Raw genomic sequence first — 16600 nt, 5'->3', positions numbered from 1 at the left:
GTGATCCAGGAAGCGGATGAGCCTCTCCCGCCCGCCTTCCCCTCCGGAGCGGCGCTGCGGGGACGCGGGGAAGGGGGTGGGGGGAGGCGGGAGGGGGGGGGGGGCGGCAGCGGCAGCGGCAGCACCACCCCCGGCCCGGCCCGGCCCGGCCCGGCCCGTCCCAGCCCCCCGGCGGTGTTTCCATGGCGCCGGGCGGGCGGGGGAGCCGGGGCTGACGACCCCGCCCGCTCATGGACCCCGCCGAGGAGGAGGAGGGCAGGGAGAAGCCCCCCGTGATCTACACCATGGAGAACAAGCCCATCGTGACCTGTGAGTGTCCCCGCCGCCGCCGCTGTCGGGGCCGGGGCTCCGGCGGTGTCCCCTGAGGGCCCCGGGGGGAGGCAAGAGGGGGTGGCTGGTTTTGGGGGGCTCTCGCAGCTCCGGGTGGGGACAGTGCAGAGGGGATCTGCCTGCAAAGGGGATCTGATGGAGGGGTTTGCATCTTCACTGCTTCCCCCCCCCCCCCCCCCCCCCCCCCCTAATGGCAGTGGGCAAACTTGGGCTTGTTTCTGGAGTAAATAACAAGACGAATGTTGTGCTCAGAGGTGTCGGGGGAAGAAGGTAAAATAAATCGTGAACCCCAAAGTTCCTGCCAGCGGGCTTTGTGTGGCTTTGCTAGTGCTAAGAGAAGTTGCGAGGAGGCATCGTCTGCGGCGATCCCACTGATGCATTCCCACTGACATTATAATTTCATCTTTAACTGCTCTGCTTTGCTTCTATCCCTGAGCCGGTTTAGTTAACCAAAACGGGATCTGGTGCTTCCTGCCATGAATTCGTTCTTTCAGGTATCAGAGACAGGCAAGCGGTCCTGATGTAAGACGTGAGCCCCCCTGCTCTTACAGGTATAGAGGGGTGAACTCAAAGTTCACTTAGAACAAACACGTGGACTAGGCTGGGGTTAGGAAGCATTTCTTTAACGGGAGAGGGGTCAAGCACTGGACACGGCTCCTTAGAGAGGTTTCTTAAGTCTGTCCCAAGTTTGTCAGTGTCTATGAAATATTTGGACAGTGCCCTTAACATGCTGTAACTTGGTCAGCCCTGTAGTGGTCATGTAGTTGGACCAGATGATCCTGGCAGGTCCAACTTTTTTTTATTCCTTCTAACTGGAATAGTCTTTTTTATTCTAGCTACATCCATAATGCTGTTAATAAAACGGTGAAGTGAATGAGATCGGCATAGAGAATTCTGCTTTTTCTTTTTTAACAAAAGGTAGCCGGTGGCTGGTCTTAGTCAGAAGTATCTCTACTGATGATGTAACAAAATACATATTTGCGCTTTATCACTAGAACACTGGGAATGCTTTATGTGCCTGTGAAATAGAAACTTGTTTCGCAGTTCTGTGTTGTCTTATTATGGAGTAGGCATTTATTGGTGATTAAGGTCTTAGACCTTACTTAGAAAAAGTATCCAGTTGTAATCAGTGTATAATTGTGGAACTCTGTGTGTATTTATTTTCTCCAGACTGTTTATAAATGTGCTTTTTTCTGTCTTAAACTTTCTTCCTTTTTTTTGAATGCAGTTCATAAGCTGAAGTGAACAGGATCTGTACTGAATCTTCTCTGCTCACCTGTTTCAAGAATTTTGAAATCCATTTCACTTCAGATTTAAAGTCAGAAAAAATGTGCACATCAGAAACATCTGGAGGATATAGTTTGCTGGTGTTAATGCTACTGTTCAGGCTGTGGGGGATTGCTTTTTAGATTTTCTGGCTTTATGTGTATTCAGAAATGGAGAGTCTCCATGTGTGTGGCAGGGGGACTTGGTGGTGCAAGTCAGTCTTCAATGTCCCTGTATGATTTGAATAAGAAACATTTTAGTCTTTAAACCAAACACTTTAGTTAAGTACAGAGAGTTTTACTTCAGGGTAGAACCTTGGGTTTTTTTGTTAGTAGGTGCTGAAAAGAACTCTGGTCTCTTTGTACAAAGAAATTTTCAAAACACAAAATTTAACCAGATTTCAATCAAGCCCAGTTGTCTGATACTGAAAACAGTATTAATTTTGTCTAGTGAGTGAGCACACGTTATGGCTGTAAAATGTTTTGCTCTTATCCCCATCCAGTATGGTAGCAGCAGACTTTCAAATGAGATAAGAGGTGAGTGTGACATGTCATTTGTGTGTCTCACTCCTGGGCTGAGGGAATCATTTCTAGTGCTCTGGACAAGCACAGCTGTAGTATCCTTACTGGTATGGACTGGAGTGGCTTGGTCTGAGACAGGCTAATTCAGGAGTTAAACTTAATTCAGCAAAACTGCTCAGAGATTACCTCTCTGGTGAATATAGTAAGGGTGACTTGCTACATTTTAAGCTAAAACATTTGATTTCAATGGGGAATGCATTTCACTGTAACTGCTTTAGTTTCCTTTCTTCTCTGTTCAGAGCAGTGGAATACTTGGAGACTGCAGTATTTCAAATCAGTGCATTCACCAGTAATGACTAACTTGAAGGAAAGCTTCTCTAAGCATTATATTGCCAGAGATTTATGAAGAGGTGAGGCTTGGCCTTCCAGGGAAGGGATTGACTTGGTGTTGGTTTGTTGCACAACGCATTAAAAGCTGCGGTGTTAGAAACCGCTCAACAAAGACAGTTTATCTCTTGTCTGTGGTTCCAGTTTCAGGCAGTTGGGGTTGTCTGGGATAAGTTCCCACCCAGGGGGTGTGTGTGGGGAAAAACTGACCTGTGAGGGGATGGCTGGGTTCTGATTATATGAAGCAAGAGTAAAGATTAAGTGGGGGTGCTTTTCAGAACATAAGTATTTCCTTTTGCTACAAGATTTAGATTAATCTCTGTCAGGTAAACTTTTCCATCATGAAATAACTCCTGTGAATTCCTAGGCTTTGTTCTTAAGAAGAGAGAACTGAAGAGGGAGTTTTGTTCATAGTGAAACTTTTCAACAGTGTGCATACCAGAGCTGTTTTGTAAACTAATGTTTTTACCTACTTGAAATAAATTTGACAGTGCTCTGGAAGGAATACTTTGGTAAAGAGAGTTGTGCTTTCAAATCTATGAGCTAGTCTGTATTGTAACAGTAATTATTTGCTATATTGGCACAACCCTGAATTCGGCACTCTGTGTACAGGCTGTGGCGTGTGGTAAAAAATGGCAGGTTCCACGTTTCTTGGACATCTGATGCCAGTTGTAAATGCAGTTTTTGTCAGTACTTTTTTCATGTTAGTGCCGTAACTTGATTCTTTTGCCCTCGGAAGCTGTGCGTAGGTAAATTAGCCTTGTTTTTATGTGTTTGCATCACTGGAGACACCTGTAGCTTTTACAGAGAGTTTTTGGATTCACAGAATCTGGCAAGGCATAACAAATTTCTGGAGACTCTTTCTCTTGGCATACAGACAGCCATATTTTCCAAGTGTGGGAAAAGTAGTATATTCACAGAAAGTTGCTTTTTTCTTTATGCGTTTTCCCTTTTCACAGTATGGCAGCACCACTGAATGTTAAATCACTCTTGTCAGGTAGGACTGAGTGCCATGATGACTCAATTCCAAATTAATTTGAGCCATATTTTTTACAGTGTCAGTCTTACTAGATTGCAAAGCCACTGGGGAGTTTCACTGTCCAGCTGTGGTTCTGCTCTCTCTGACACATTATTTGCAAACTCTCAACTCAAGTTTGTAGCAATTCATCTGCATTGCTACCAGACCTGGTAAGCTTATAAAGTGTTTTGAGTCATCTTCCAGCTTTCTCACTGCTGTAGAAGGATTATTTATAGCATCATTAATTTTTTTTTTTATTTTTGCAGAGGCAAGTTGAGTGTTTGCATTGAACATCTTGAACCTGAGCAGTTTCTGTACAGTGTTGACTTTACAAAATCTCTAAACCAGTGCAGATTGCTTTCCTAGGAAACCCAAACAAGGTTGTTTCCTTCTCAGGAATCCTATTTGAAACTTTGAGAAAGTCTTTGGAGCTTCAGTATAATGTTGTTGCACATATATATCAGCCATCCTTATGTTGCTGATTTGCACTTAAATTATTAGCTCTATCCATATGAAGAGGAGGCTGAAGACTAAAGGCAATTCTGCTAAATGAAGTAATTAATAGGTTTTTCAGAGCTTTCCTAACAAGCTGTTCTTTTGTAATTACCTTCATGCAGTTGTGGAATATTCCATTATCAGCTCACAGTATCTGTTTATGTTGTCTACTGTTTGTTAATATTGTGTGTTTGCATGTTTGCTCTCACTGTCAATAATCTGTTTTAGCACAATGGACTTTATATATAATCATTGGAGAGAATGGCATGCATCATTTTTATCTGGTCCATGTTCAGAATTTTCTGTCATAAGCAACAGAAAAACCATCAGCAAAAGCTTTGTAGGACCAAGAATAGAAAATGTTTGCAATTATCTATGGCAGGAACAGAAAGGTTAATAAACATGAGGGGTGGGGAGAGAAAGGGAAGAATTTTGCCTCTTTTTGTGATGAAAATAAATACTTGCAGTTAAGAATATTATTCTGGGATTAGAGGAGCTTGATTCAAAAGTTCTTCTGTTACTAGTAGACGGATGTAATAAAAAAAATGTGCCAGCAAGAAGTCGAATGTAGCCCAAGTGATTACAATGACCTGCTTCTGGTGAGACCATTTAACAACTCTATCCTATAAATGCATTTTCCTTGTTCTCAACCAGAACTCCTGCATTGTAAGTCATCACTGTTGTGTAGTTGATACATTATTCTGTGCTTAAATATTTGATTACATATGTCATGAGAAGAAGTGGCATATTCTTGTTAGTTTTAATCCATTTACAGATTTAGAAGTGCAGAAGTAAAGTTTTGCTAGAAAGATTTTCTTCCAGTGAATCAGCTACAGTTTTTATATAGCAATTCAGCTGTGTTGTGTTTTGGCTTTTAGACCTCTTTTGAATATGGATTTGAGTTTGGAGAGAGGAGGACCTTTAAAAGTTGTAAATATATAAAACCTCACCCAAACTTCAGGTAGATCCACTTCTTACAGGCTAGTGATATAAGAAAAAAGATTCATAATTGAACTTTTTACTAGTAGAAAAATAAGTGGGGTCAGAAAGGTTAGCTGTGAGTGATACTTGGGGATAAAACCCAAACAAAACTGCACCGAGGTGCAGTCTTGGCTCTGTGTTCTTTTAAAGGTATTCAAAGCCTTTTATCTCAGTTGACTGGGCTTGTCACTGGTATCAAAGGAAAATATTTGTCTTCTTCAGTCATCTGACCTCAGGAGGTTTTGTTTTAAACTGCCTGTGTAGTTAGTGGGTTAGGATAATTTCCTCTAGAGAAAAAAAAAAAAAAAAATCACTGGTATATTTAAATGCTCTAGTGACAAAGCCTCTAAGTATCTAAGAAGTTTGGAAACTGTTGGGTAAAATATAGATTATTGGGGGTTTTGGTGGTTTTAGGCAGTCATGAACCTAAAAAATGTCAATATTTTATATTTCTTTGGTATTAGACAGTTGCTACAAAGAACAGGTTCCCCTTGGAAGTCCTGGTTAGGTGGTCATTCTGATTTTCATTGTTCCTGTACAAATTTAGAGTAGAACAAGTGTCCTAGATAGGGAAAGAAGGAAGGGAGGAAGGTTGCACTGACTTGATCTACCAAAATATCAGTAAGAAAGACAAGGAGGAAAGAATCACAGAACTCTTTGGGTTGGAAAAGACTTTAAAGTTCGTCAAGTTCCAAACCCCTGCAGTGGATGGGGACACCTTCCACTCTTCCAGGTTGTTCCAAGCCCCACCCATCCTGACCTTGAACACAGATGGAGCAGCCACAGCTTTCCTGGGCAACCTGTGCCAGGGCCTCACCACCCTCACAGGGAAGAATTTCTTCCTGATGTCTAAATCTACCCTTTTTCAGCTTAAAGCCATTGCCCCTTGTTCTGTCACTCCAGGCCCTTGTACAAAGTCCCTCTCCAGCTCTCTTGGAGCAGCAGTAAGCACTGGAAGGGGCTCTAAGGTCTCTTCGGGCTGAACAACCCCAGCTCTCAGCCTCTCTCCATAGCAGAGGTGCCCCAGCACTGTGAGCATCTTGTGTCCCTGTTCTGGTCCCATTCCAACTGGCTGATGTCGTTCTCATGTTGGAGACCCCAGGGCAGGAGGCAGCTCTGCAGGTGGGGTCTCACCTGAGTGGGGCAGAGGAGCAGAATCCCCCCTCCCCTGCTGCCCACAGTACTTTGGATGCAGCCTGGGACACGTTTGGCTTTAGGGGTCTGAGGGCACATGGCCTGGCCATGTTGAGCTCCTCCTTGACCAGCACCCCCAATTCCTGCTCCTCAGGGCTGCTCTCGATCCGTTCTCTGCCCGCAGCACGTGAAGTGTTTAGATAAGTGGCAAAGGCCCTACCTTTTGAACTTTGTCATGTGGAAAGAAACAGGTGCTCTGTTCTTCTTTTTCTCCTGGGTTGTTTCTTTTTAACATATATCACTTGAACATTACTGCTTTCAATTGTTGTGTGTTACCACTTCATGTGCAGAAGCACCTGCACTTGGTGTGGTCTCGCTGAAAGAGTTACTGTGTTCTTTCTGTGTTTGTGGGGTGTCTGTCGATATCCAGATGGGGAGCAGATTAATTCAGACATACATGGTGTAAAAACTGAGGTAGGTGCACCAAGAGGTTATCAGACTCTAATGTCACACCCTAGTTATCATCTCTGTGGGGTATTGAGGTGTTATTTGCCTGTAGGTTCTGAATGATGAAAACCCTTCTCTAGAAGGCTTCTTGATTTTAATTATGATGGGATTCCAGAATTACTTTTCCTTCCCATATATGCACATCCTTCCTTTTCAGTTGTGTCTGATAATCATTTACACTCTGGCCCTGTGATAGCCACAGAATGGTTTGGGTTGGGTCTTAGTTTTGAGACCAATCCACTGAAATTAATTTACAGTGATACAGTGGAGTCATCATCTTTGTGGTTTTTTTCTTTTTATTCTTTTGGGGGGAGAGGTGGATTTTTTTTTTTTTCTTTTCCCAAAGCACCTCAAACAAAACAACCTCTTCACCAACTCACAAAAAATGACAAAAAATCCTACAACAAAATTTCTGAAGCAATTCTCAGACTTTTGTGCAGGCTTTTTGGGTTTACTCTAAATTTGAATTCCAGGGTTACTTGGAGTTTTGGAATGTTTAATTTTAAATTCATAGAACTGAGTCAGATACAAGCAAAAATTCCTGTAGTGGTGTTTGTATATTCTCCTTTATTTCTTCTTAATTTTCTTAGGTTTTTTTCCTTGTTGTTGTTTGGGGTTGTGTTGTTTGTTTGTTTGTTTGTTTGTTTTAAGTATTTTGGAAAGTAGATCATAGGTACATCAACTACTGAGAAATTGGAGCATATATAGAGAGAAAAGAATGAGACCTCTGCCGTGCTTGAGGTCTCTTGAGTCATAGGAATCTTGCTCAACGCCACTCCAGAAATAGTGATCGTTTGGGACTTTCTGTTCTTTCTGCAGGTCGTGCTCTTGTCTGCTTGCTGTGAGGTGCTCCCCCCACTTCCCTGCAGGCCAGCAGCACCCAGTTCACAATTTATTGCTCATCTCAGACTTTACAGTTCCTTGCTCTACTTACTGGTCTCAGTGTTGGTCCTGTGTCAGTGCTGTGCTGGTGTTGCCTGCTGATAACTTCACTTTTAGTGTTCTTGGCTTGATCAGCTCAAACATGCTGATTACAGTAGATACAGTGCCCAGTTGAACAGAACATGAAATGTTGCAGCCCTTTGGGTGTTGGAAATCTGTGGCAGCAGCTTTGGTCTGTGTTCAAAGACAGCCAGTGTATTTCACATTCAAGGTCTGTTCTCGCTTTTCTTCTAATCCTAGAGGGCTGTGTTGCCTTGATCATAAAACACGTTCTTATGTGTATTTGATATGCCCTCAAAACCATTGCGGGAGGAAAAGCTGACTGGTTTTAAAATGAATATACCCATTTTAAGATGATAATGTGATGTGTCTGGAATAGCAGGGTGCTTACACATTATCCTTTAGCTCCTCTGTATTCAGTAGTAGTCCTTTTTACTTAAGATGTTGAATTCTGGAATATTTTTGTGGCATACATTGAATTTTTAGGTGCAGTGTAGAAAAAATATTTTGCTATGCTCCAGAGATAAAATATGTGGCTTGTTCTTTCCAGCAGACTTTGAGCTCTCATTTTGATGTGGTCAGCGTGCTGCTGCTAAGTCACTAAGCCATGTTTCACTCTCTGTGGGCAGTAATGAGGTGCAAATCAATAGACTGTTCTCAGCTTGGCTCACAGAGGTGGAACTGGTATAAAACAGCATTAACAATATAACTAACACTTGTTTCAGTATTCATTCAAGGCATTTGTTTGTGGTCTTAAATAGCATTTGGTATGGTGCACTTAATTCGGACAGGATGAAGGTGAAGGATCAAGCATAAAGTACTTTTCTGGAGAAACTGGGCTAAAGTACTAATTGTTTTTGTTTTGTTTTTTAGCTCTTTAATGAAATTGCATTGTTGAATACTAGCTAATGTGGTCAGGCATAAGAAGAGCTGGTTTTGCTTGTTCTTGCACTTAATCAGACTTTTAAACTTTTTTTTTAATATACTTTATTGTGTGCTGGTAGAATTGTCCTAGTGCTGGTAATCAAAATACTATATGTGAGGATGATAATATATATGAGAAAATTGGGGAAAGGAGAGTGGACATGAAAAGGATTTCCAGGATGAACCAAAGAATGCTAAAGTAATGTGGAGGCAATGCCTGTGTGCCTGGTTGTGAGATTGGGGAGTGGGAGGGGGAAGAAAGGATCTCAGGTCCTTCTTCAGCTTCTTCAGCTGCAGCTTCCACTTCCATAGGAAGGTGAGAAGATCTTCCTGTTCTGGTGTGCAGAATGATTATCAAAAGGAAAACCACCAGGAAATAGCAAAATTGCCTATAAGGTTGTTAAAATCTTAATTAATGTCTTGTCCTTGTCATAAGCTCCTTGTACCTAAGAGAATTTAAGAATTGTTGTTGAAAGGTTACTGGTAATATATTTTTTTCCATGTGGTGGACACTGCATTTTGTTCAGACTTGTATATAAGTCACTCCTGCAGTGGTGTTGCGTTTAATGTAATTGTTTGGGACCTGCACTGTGTTAACAGACTGCGTATTTCTGAAGACTTCAAGAACAGTGTGGTAGTCAGGGTGTTGTTTTATATTAACAACAGCCCCAGATAATGAGGAGAGAGGAATCATGTCCAGTAAAGCATAAAACATGTGCTAAAACAAATTTTCTCAGGGTAGGACCTGCTGCAGAAGGATAGGAACCACTCTCTGCAGAGTCTTCTGGTTTGGGAAGTCTAAATTCTGGAGTGTTTTTAAACATACTTATTTTTTTTAACTAATGACTCCAGCTAAGGAGCTGCTTGTTTCATTTTTGGAGTTGGACCAGCTTTATGATACTCTCTTTGGTATATGGATTATGTAGCTCTGTGGAAAATCACAATAGCAAGCTTGTAGCTGTGTATGTATTATGTGCCTGCTTAAAAGTGCTGTATTGTCTTGAGGGTGATTAAAAAAAATCTAGTTCAGTGCTGGACTCCAGTTTCCACATTGCAGACAAAATTAAATGTTCTTAATAACAGCAGACCATTAGTAGAATAGCATATTAATATATATTCTATAATTTGCACATGCTAATATATTAATGTCTTTCATTTTTAGGTGCTGGAGATCAGAATTTATTTACTTCCTTGTATCCTACACTTTCTCAGCAGCTTCCTAGAGAACCCATGGAATGGAGGAGGTAAACTTAGATTTTATTCTGTGCTTCTGTTTCAGTGTCTGGCTTTGACTTGGGTAAATGTGTATTTGTTGTGTTCTGAGGAGCTCTTAGCATAAACTGAGTTGAACGGAGCAACTGACTCAAAGAAATTGGAGAAATTGGATGATCAAAGTGAATGCTGTGCACTTCAGGATGATCTTTTCAACCCTCCAACTTTGCCTAAAGAGAAATGATAGTAATGCTGTGTTTCTCTTCTTGATTTTGTGGTTTGTGGGCTTGTCTTGGTGTGCTTTGATGTACTTTGGCAGCTGTGTTCTGAAAGTGATATGCTTTCTTCTCAATGAGAATGTAGGTAGAACTCACATGGAATTAGATGGGCTTCCCTTCAGAAAGTTTGGTATGGCACTGTTCTGTGATTGGAAAAAATATTTGGGGAATTCTCTTCTTTGGTATTTTCTGCTTGTCTTAGACATACAGAAAATCTTTTTCTGAAAGCTGAAGAGCTTCTACTTCCTGTTTTTCAAAAAGTAGCTTTTATCTCATTTCAAGCAATACCAAATTTTAGTTGACTTTATACAAACTGCAGTGAGTATAGCTTGTGGGTTTCCAGTGCCAGAGAATTTCAGTTTATTTCTCTTCCCCACAACACATGTTCATTTTTCTATTCTGTCCACTAATTTCAGTTTTAAAACTCTGTAGGTCTTATGGCCGTGCTCCGAAGATGATTCACCTGGAATCCAACTTTGTTCAGTTTAAAGAGGAGCTACTACCCAAAGAGGGGAATAAAGCCCTTCTGACTTTTCCTTTCCTTCATATTTATTGGACAGAATGTTGTGTAAGTACTTGAAAAACTAAAATTTAAAAATTAAATTGTTCACATAAGCATGAAGAGCAAATGAAAATAACAAGACAGCGCCGGCAGAAAGTCAAAACAATCAAGTCTGGGTTGCATACCTGATATATTGCTGGAAACAAAACTTAGCTTGAGCACTTCTTGCCATAAGCAGTATCTGTTTGTAATGTTACTTGACACTAAGAGGACAGGCATTTGAATAACCGGTTTTCAGTACTTTGTCTCAAAAAACCCCCGGATTTTACACTGACACTGCAGTTGCACAGAGTACTTTCTTGATAACACAGAAATGTGGCCAGGGTTGTTCAGTTAGGATCTGTTGGTGTGCTGAAATCTAAAGATACGCTTTTTGTTTCTTTAGTTCCATCTTCTGTGTGTATCAGGGACTGGTGGATGTCAGCAATTTAACTGGGAAAGATTTGGAATGTCTTAATCCTGTTCATCTCCAGTTCACTGCCTTTTGCCTCTGTTGTGAATTAATTATCCACTTGAAGGACACAGGTGGCATCTGATCTGTGACCAGTCAAAAAGACTCCAGAACAGCCTTAAGAATTATCTGAATTTTTCTGTGTAACACCAACCCAGAAGCAAAATAATTCCAAGCAATGCTTCTGCTTTGTTAAAAAAAAAAAAATTATGGAAAAGCTTTCAAAAAGATTGAGATTTGAGCAGTGCAGAAGGTGCAAATATCACACTTCTGTTACTATGTGAGAACAAAACAGTTGAGCTTTGTAATTTCAAGCATGTTTTTATTGTAAAGCTCCAGAAGGTGTAAAATAAAGAGCTTAAATGATTTTTAAGAATCTTAATTTCAGTCATCTCAAGAATGATAATGTACCAAATACTATATTTGCTATAAACCAAAATACTGGAAATTAATTAAATTAAAAGACTAGAATTTTACTATGCTTTACCTAATTCGATTTTTTGTTTTTAGTAAGTGAACTTAATGCCACTAATTCCATTTGATATGTCTTTCTGTTTGCCTTCTTCTGGAACAAAACCTGCCTTTTGAAATTGTTCAGAATGTCTGTTTGATTTGATGATTCACCACTTCTCATCCCAGGACACGGAAGTGTACAAAACCACAGTCAAGGATGACATCACCAAGTGGCAGAACGTTCTCAAAGCACACAGCTCAGTGGACTGGCTGATTGTGGTGGTTGAGAGTGATGCCAAGAAAAAGAACAAAACCAATATCCTTCCCCGAACCTCTATAGTAGATAAAATAAGGAATGACTTCTGTAACAAGCAAAGTGACAGGTGAGCATTCTTGGGCTTGCAAACATTTTCATCTTTTGACCAGTGTGCTGATTTAGAAACTCAGCTCCTCATGCACGACATTCCTTGCTCATTTAAAGATTTCCCTTGATGTCCAGCATTCAGACTGGTGGCTCTGTAAGATTCGTGTTTTGAAGGAGGCTGGTACAAAGAATAAAGGGAGAAATTTTATTTTCAGTTCTCCCTGGGTTTGTGGCGGCTTTGAAATGTGTTTCAAATAGATTTCAAGTATCTCCTCCTGGCTTAGAGAGCTTTAAGGGGAGCAGTGTGATGATAATCAGCTTTTAGACCTGCAGGGGTTTTTGTTTGCTTAGGTGCTTGCAAAAATCTTACCAGAGTTACAGGTAGTGGGAGTGAGGTGAGTTGGGAATATGAAGCCAAAGCCTAGCTTTTCTTGCTACGGCTTATTTTTTGCCATTGTACTTTCTGCTGTTCATTTAATCACCTTTCCACTCTGAGATAATTGCCATAAGGCCAGTTTCTTCAGATGTTTTTATTCTAAGGAAATAGTAATGAATGTATGAAACTGGTTTTGCTTTCATTAAAGCCAACAAAATAGGATTTTCTAACTGGAAATAGTGTTGTACTTGGATGAGAGATTTTCCTGTCTTTAGAGGTATCATTAGTTTTTTGAATGTTCGTAAATTGTGATAGAAAAAACTGAGGAAGGACAATTCTCTGAAAAAGTTGATTTATTTGTAAACTAATGGGATCTATTTACTTTCTGAGAAAAGCAGAGGAAGTTTTAGCACATAGGATGTGTAAAACCAGATTGAGATATTTCAAGAATCTATTATGGATGATTATTTCAAGTGAGTTAGGAAAGGCTAGGCTGACCATATGTGATCTAATAGATCCTGGTTTGTATTTTGTATAATCTTTACCAGGAGTCGCTATATTTGCTGTTTTGCTGATTTGTATTGCTAGGCAGACTTTTCTAGGATAGCTACAGCATTACCTTTATTTAAGTAGTTAGAATAATGTAGTCATTATTTGCTAAAATAAAAAAGAAAGCTTTAGAGTACTCATTCTGGGTAAAACACTTAACTCCCCTCATAAGCTGTATCATATGAAAAAGTTATTTAAAAGCTACCAAGCCCCAACCAAAATAAAAAGAAAACAAAACCCCAACATAGCTGCCTACAAACAAACAAACAAACATAACCCTCAACCTTGCATTTTTTTCCTCTGATTAATGTGGAATTAAAAACTAAATGGTTTTCACTCTGAGTTTGTCAGGAATGCACAGTATTCAGCTGGGCATTTATATGTGAATTATGTGTTTTCCTCCTCAAATGCAATTTTATCAATCTCTTCCCAGATGTGTGGTACTTTCTGACCCTTTGAAAGACTCATCCCGTTCTCAGGAATCATGGAATGCCTTCCTGACCAAACTCAGGACATTGCTTCTCATGTCCTTTACCAAAAACTTAGGCAAGTTTGAAGATGACATGAGAACTCTGAGAGAGAAAAGGACTGAGCCAGGGTGGAGCTTCTGCGAGTATTTCATGGTCCAGGTAAGAGTCTCTTGATATTGAAGAAAATATTTGAGTCCTAGTGTTTTTTTAAATGGTGCTTTTTTGTTGTGGTTGGATTTCTGGTACTTTTAATGTTCTGATCATTCTTTGAAGGCTGAGGAAGGAATTACGGAGACTGGATTAAAAGCAGCATTTTTGGATCCTGTTTGCAGCAGGTTTGAGTTACCTTTCAGTACAGTTAATGCAGTAATGCAGTTTCCTGCTGTTAAAAAAGCAGGATCTCTTCAAGCTTGTCAAAGTTTTATGAACCTCAGTTGAAGCAAACTAATTGCATCTAAAAAGTAGCTGATCTTGAATTAGTAGCTGATCTTGAATTTGGGGTAAATGTCCCATTACTGTGTGTAGAAATAGCTTTCTCCTGCTGCTGAGGACTCCAGGACGGTGTAGATGAATGTAGACGAGAGATCTCTGAAGTTAGGTTTTAGAAGATGAGGTTTATTGTAAGGGATGTGGGGGCCTTGCTCGGAGCTGCCAGGCTGCAGCTCGTGGCAAGGCCTAGGAAAGTGGGGGAAGGGAGAAGTAGGGAGAGGAAATTCCAAGAGAGGAAAGTCCTCAGGGAAGGGTGCAAGCAGAAAGAGCAAAGAGCAAAGAGCAAAAAGAGCGTCCAGCCCCCCGGGACCCCTTATCAGGGGTCTTCAAGGTGGGCTGGAACAAGCCTTGGGCCAATGGGGTTACAGATACCTGATACTTCAGGGGAGGGGTACAGGTGTGGGATGAACCATACATTGAGGGGTGAGACAGAACATTCCATTTGACCTCTGGGTCTGGCTGCAGGTAACTTTCAGATGGTCACATAACTGTTTTCCCAGAGATCCAGTATCTAATACATCTCAAACATCAAAACTTACTTTCAATTCTATCTCACTTACAGGTTTCTCAATCTCAGAATCTAAGCAATCATATTTATAGGGCTTTCTGGCTTCATCCTCCCCAACAACTGTGCATACACGCTCAAACCTGCAATTCGTATTTGATATGAATGCTGCTGTTTCCTTTGTTCAGATTGTTATCAGTATTTATAGAGGTGATGTTTAGAAAAGTGTCTGTTTTGAAGTAATCCGTACAGAGAGTGCCATGAATTCTATTCTTTATGTTGTTATAAATACAATTTTGTTTTACCTGCTTTAGAGAAAAGCAAGAACCTCTTGTTTAATAAAACTAAAGACCTTGATCCCTTTGGAATTTTCTGGTCCCCACACAGTGCTGATCTCTACTCCACCACATCCTCATGTCTCCTTTGACTGCACGTGCTATCTTTTGCATAGGATATATCTAATTTTGAGGCCTTTCCTACTCAGCAGTTTAGTGTTGTCTTCAAAAAAACCTTTGATGGTGTGCTGCAATTGATGCCTTCGTGGTGTAAACTGAGGGGAAATCATCAGCACTATTATGGGAGATGAGTCTTCAGCATTTATTCATTTATTTATTTAAATTCAAAATTTTAATAGATCTATGAGCAGTATCTTGTGGTGAATTAGGATCTGGATACACATCAGAATTTACTGGCAGAGCTGAATGACTTCATCTCCTTTTGTGACCCTCCCTGGGTTGGGAAGAAATCTTCTCCAATGGCAGGTTTTTCTATGTGTGCGAAATGAAAATTAGAAGAAGTAGTTCCTGGAGCTGTGTGGATGGATGGGGACAGGCTGTAATACCAGACATGAAGAGTGTCAATAATGTGTTCCCCATGTTGCTTGTGTGCCAAAAGGAAGAGCTGGCCTTTGTCTTTGAGATGCTGCAGCAGTTTGAGGATGCCCTGGTGCAGTATGATGAGCTGGATGCCTTGTTCTCTCAGTACGTTGTCAACTTTGGGGCCGGTGGTAAGTGTCTGAAAATGTGAAAAAAATGTTGAGTGCATGAATTCCTTCGCTGTGCTGAGCAGCCCTGTGCTTTGGGAGGCTGCAGCAGGCAGTTTGTTCTCGTTTCACGCTGTGTGCAAACACAAGTGTCTGTCAGTTACCAAAATTTTGTTTCTCGTCTCTGAAGCTTAGAAAAAAAATTTAATGAAAACCTGTGTTTTGCTCTAATGGGATGATTGTTAGAACCAGAGGCCTGAACTATGAAATGACACAAGTATTGATCTGGCTGAGATACAGCTGCTGTTTTTACAGCTCACTGCTAGATTTTTCAGTAAAGAGCTTCCTGGAAAAGTGCATTCAGTGTTGCCTCAAATTACACAGGATGTTTGGTAATCACTGCAAAACTTAATAGAAATAGGTGCTTAATCTGCGCTACAGAAGATTTAACTTCATTTTTGAGAAAAAAATTACTGTGCAAGAAGTATCAAATAGCTTTAAACTGTTTTAATGAGCTAAAGTACATGCTGTTATATAACAGCTTTAATCAGATATGTTTTATGAATCTGCTGAAAATATAGTGCAGGGGTAATTGCAGTGGAACAGATTTGTGCTGACTGAACCCAATGCAGTACCTGCAAGTGGGAGCACATCCATCCATGAATCTGAGGAAGAAATACTTGAGCAGATAAAGCTTTGTTTTAAACTTCAGGTAGGTTTAATTGCTAATAAATAAATTGCAAGCTGGTTGCCACCATACTGATAACAAACAATTAAGGCAAAAGGCCTGTGGGAATTGAATGTGAAATTCAGTTATCTTACCTCGCTGTGGACGTTCTGGTGGTTTTTTCGTTTGGCTTTTGCAGTTAAGCCATTAAGTCATTTATCCATGTGATAAACTTGGGAAGCACTAAGGCAGCTCACAGCCCCTGGAGGGAGGATGAAGAGGCTTTCCTAGAGAGCAGTGCTTGATTCTTGGATATTGACTTTGTTTACTTAGATGGTGCAAACTGGCTGACGTTTTTTTGCCAGCCAGTGAGGAGCTGGAATGGTTTAATTCTGCGGAAGCCAATAGACATGGAGAAGAGAGAGCTGATTCAGAACCAAGAGGCGACGCTGCTGGACCTGCGCAGTTACCTCTTCTCTCGGCAGTGCACGCTCTTAATCTTCCTGCAGAGGCCATGGGAGGTTTCCCAGCGAGCGCTGGAGCTTCTTCACAACTGTGTGCAGGAACTCAAGCTATTGGAAGTGAGTCAGTGTCATCCATTCCACTACCTGAATCATTTCATCCAGTGATGATCTAACCAGACCTTTCAAGTTTAGCTGTTGGTGGCCAGCATTCAGTAAGCACTGGCTGGGAGTTACCAAAATGATGCTGTAATAACAATTGTGCTGCAGTTGGTT

The 16600-nt window shown here is 40.8% G+C and overlaps 1 protein-coding gene across 1 annotated transcript in view; it reads left to right on the top strand.

Moving 5' to 3' along the window:
- Window positions 1-144: 144 nt before the first annotated feature.
- The window catches only part of TRAPPC10 (trafficking protein particle complex subunit 10), a 38530-nt gene continuing 22074 nt past the window's right edge, over window positions 145-16600 (top strand). The window contains exons 1-7 of the mRNA XM_040055737.2: window positions 145-309; window positions 9668-9749; window positions 10428-10563; window positions 11648-11844; window positions 13184-13379; window positions 15109-15220; window positions 16197-16444. Coding sequence (XP_039911671.1) covers window positions 231-309; window positions 9668-9749; window positions 10428-10563; window positions 11648-11844; window positions 13184-13379; window positions 15109-15220; window positions 16197-16444 — 1050 coding nt within the window. The 5' untranslated portion in view covers window positions 145-230. The remainder of the gene's footprint in view (window positions 310-9667; window positions 9750-10427; window positions 10564-11647; window positions 11845-13183; window positions 13380-15108; window positions 15221-16196; window positions 16445-16600) is intronic.

This window comes from Hirundo rustica, chromosome 2, assembly GCF_015227805.2.
Source record: "Hirundo rustica isolate bHirRus1 chromosome 2, bHirRus1.pri.v3, whole genome shotgun sequence".
Classification (NCBI taxonomy): domain Eukaryota; kingdom Metazoa; phylum Chordata; class Aves; order Passeriformes; family Hirundinidae; genus Hirundo; species Hirundo rustica.
The sequence above is the reverse complement of the archived record's forward strand: the minus strand, read 5'-3'. Positions and strand labels throughout refer to the sequence as shown.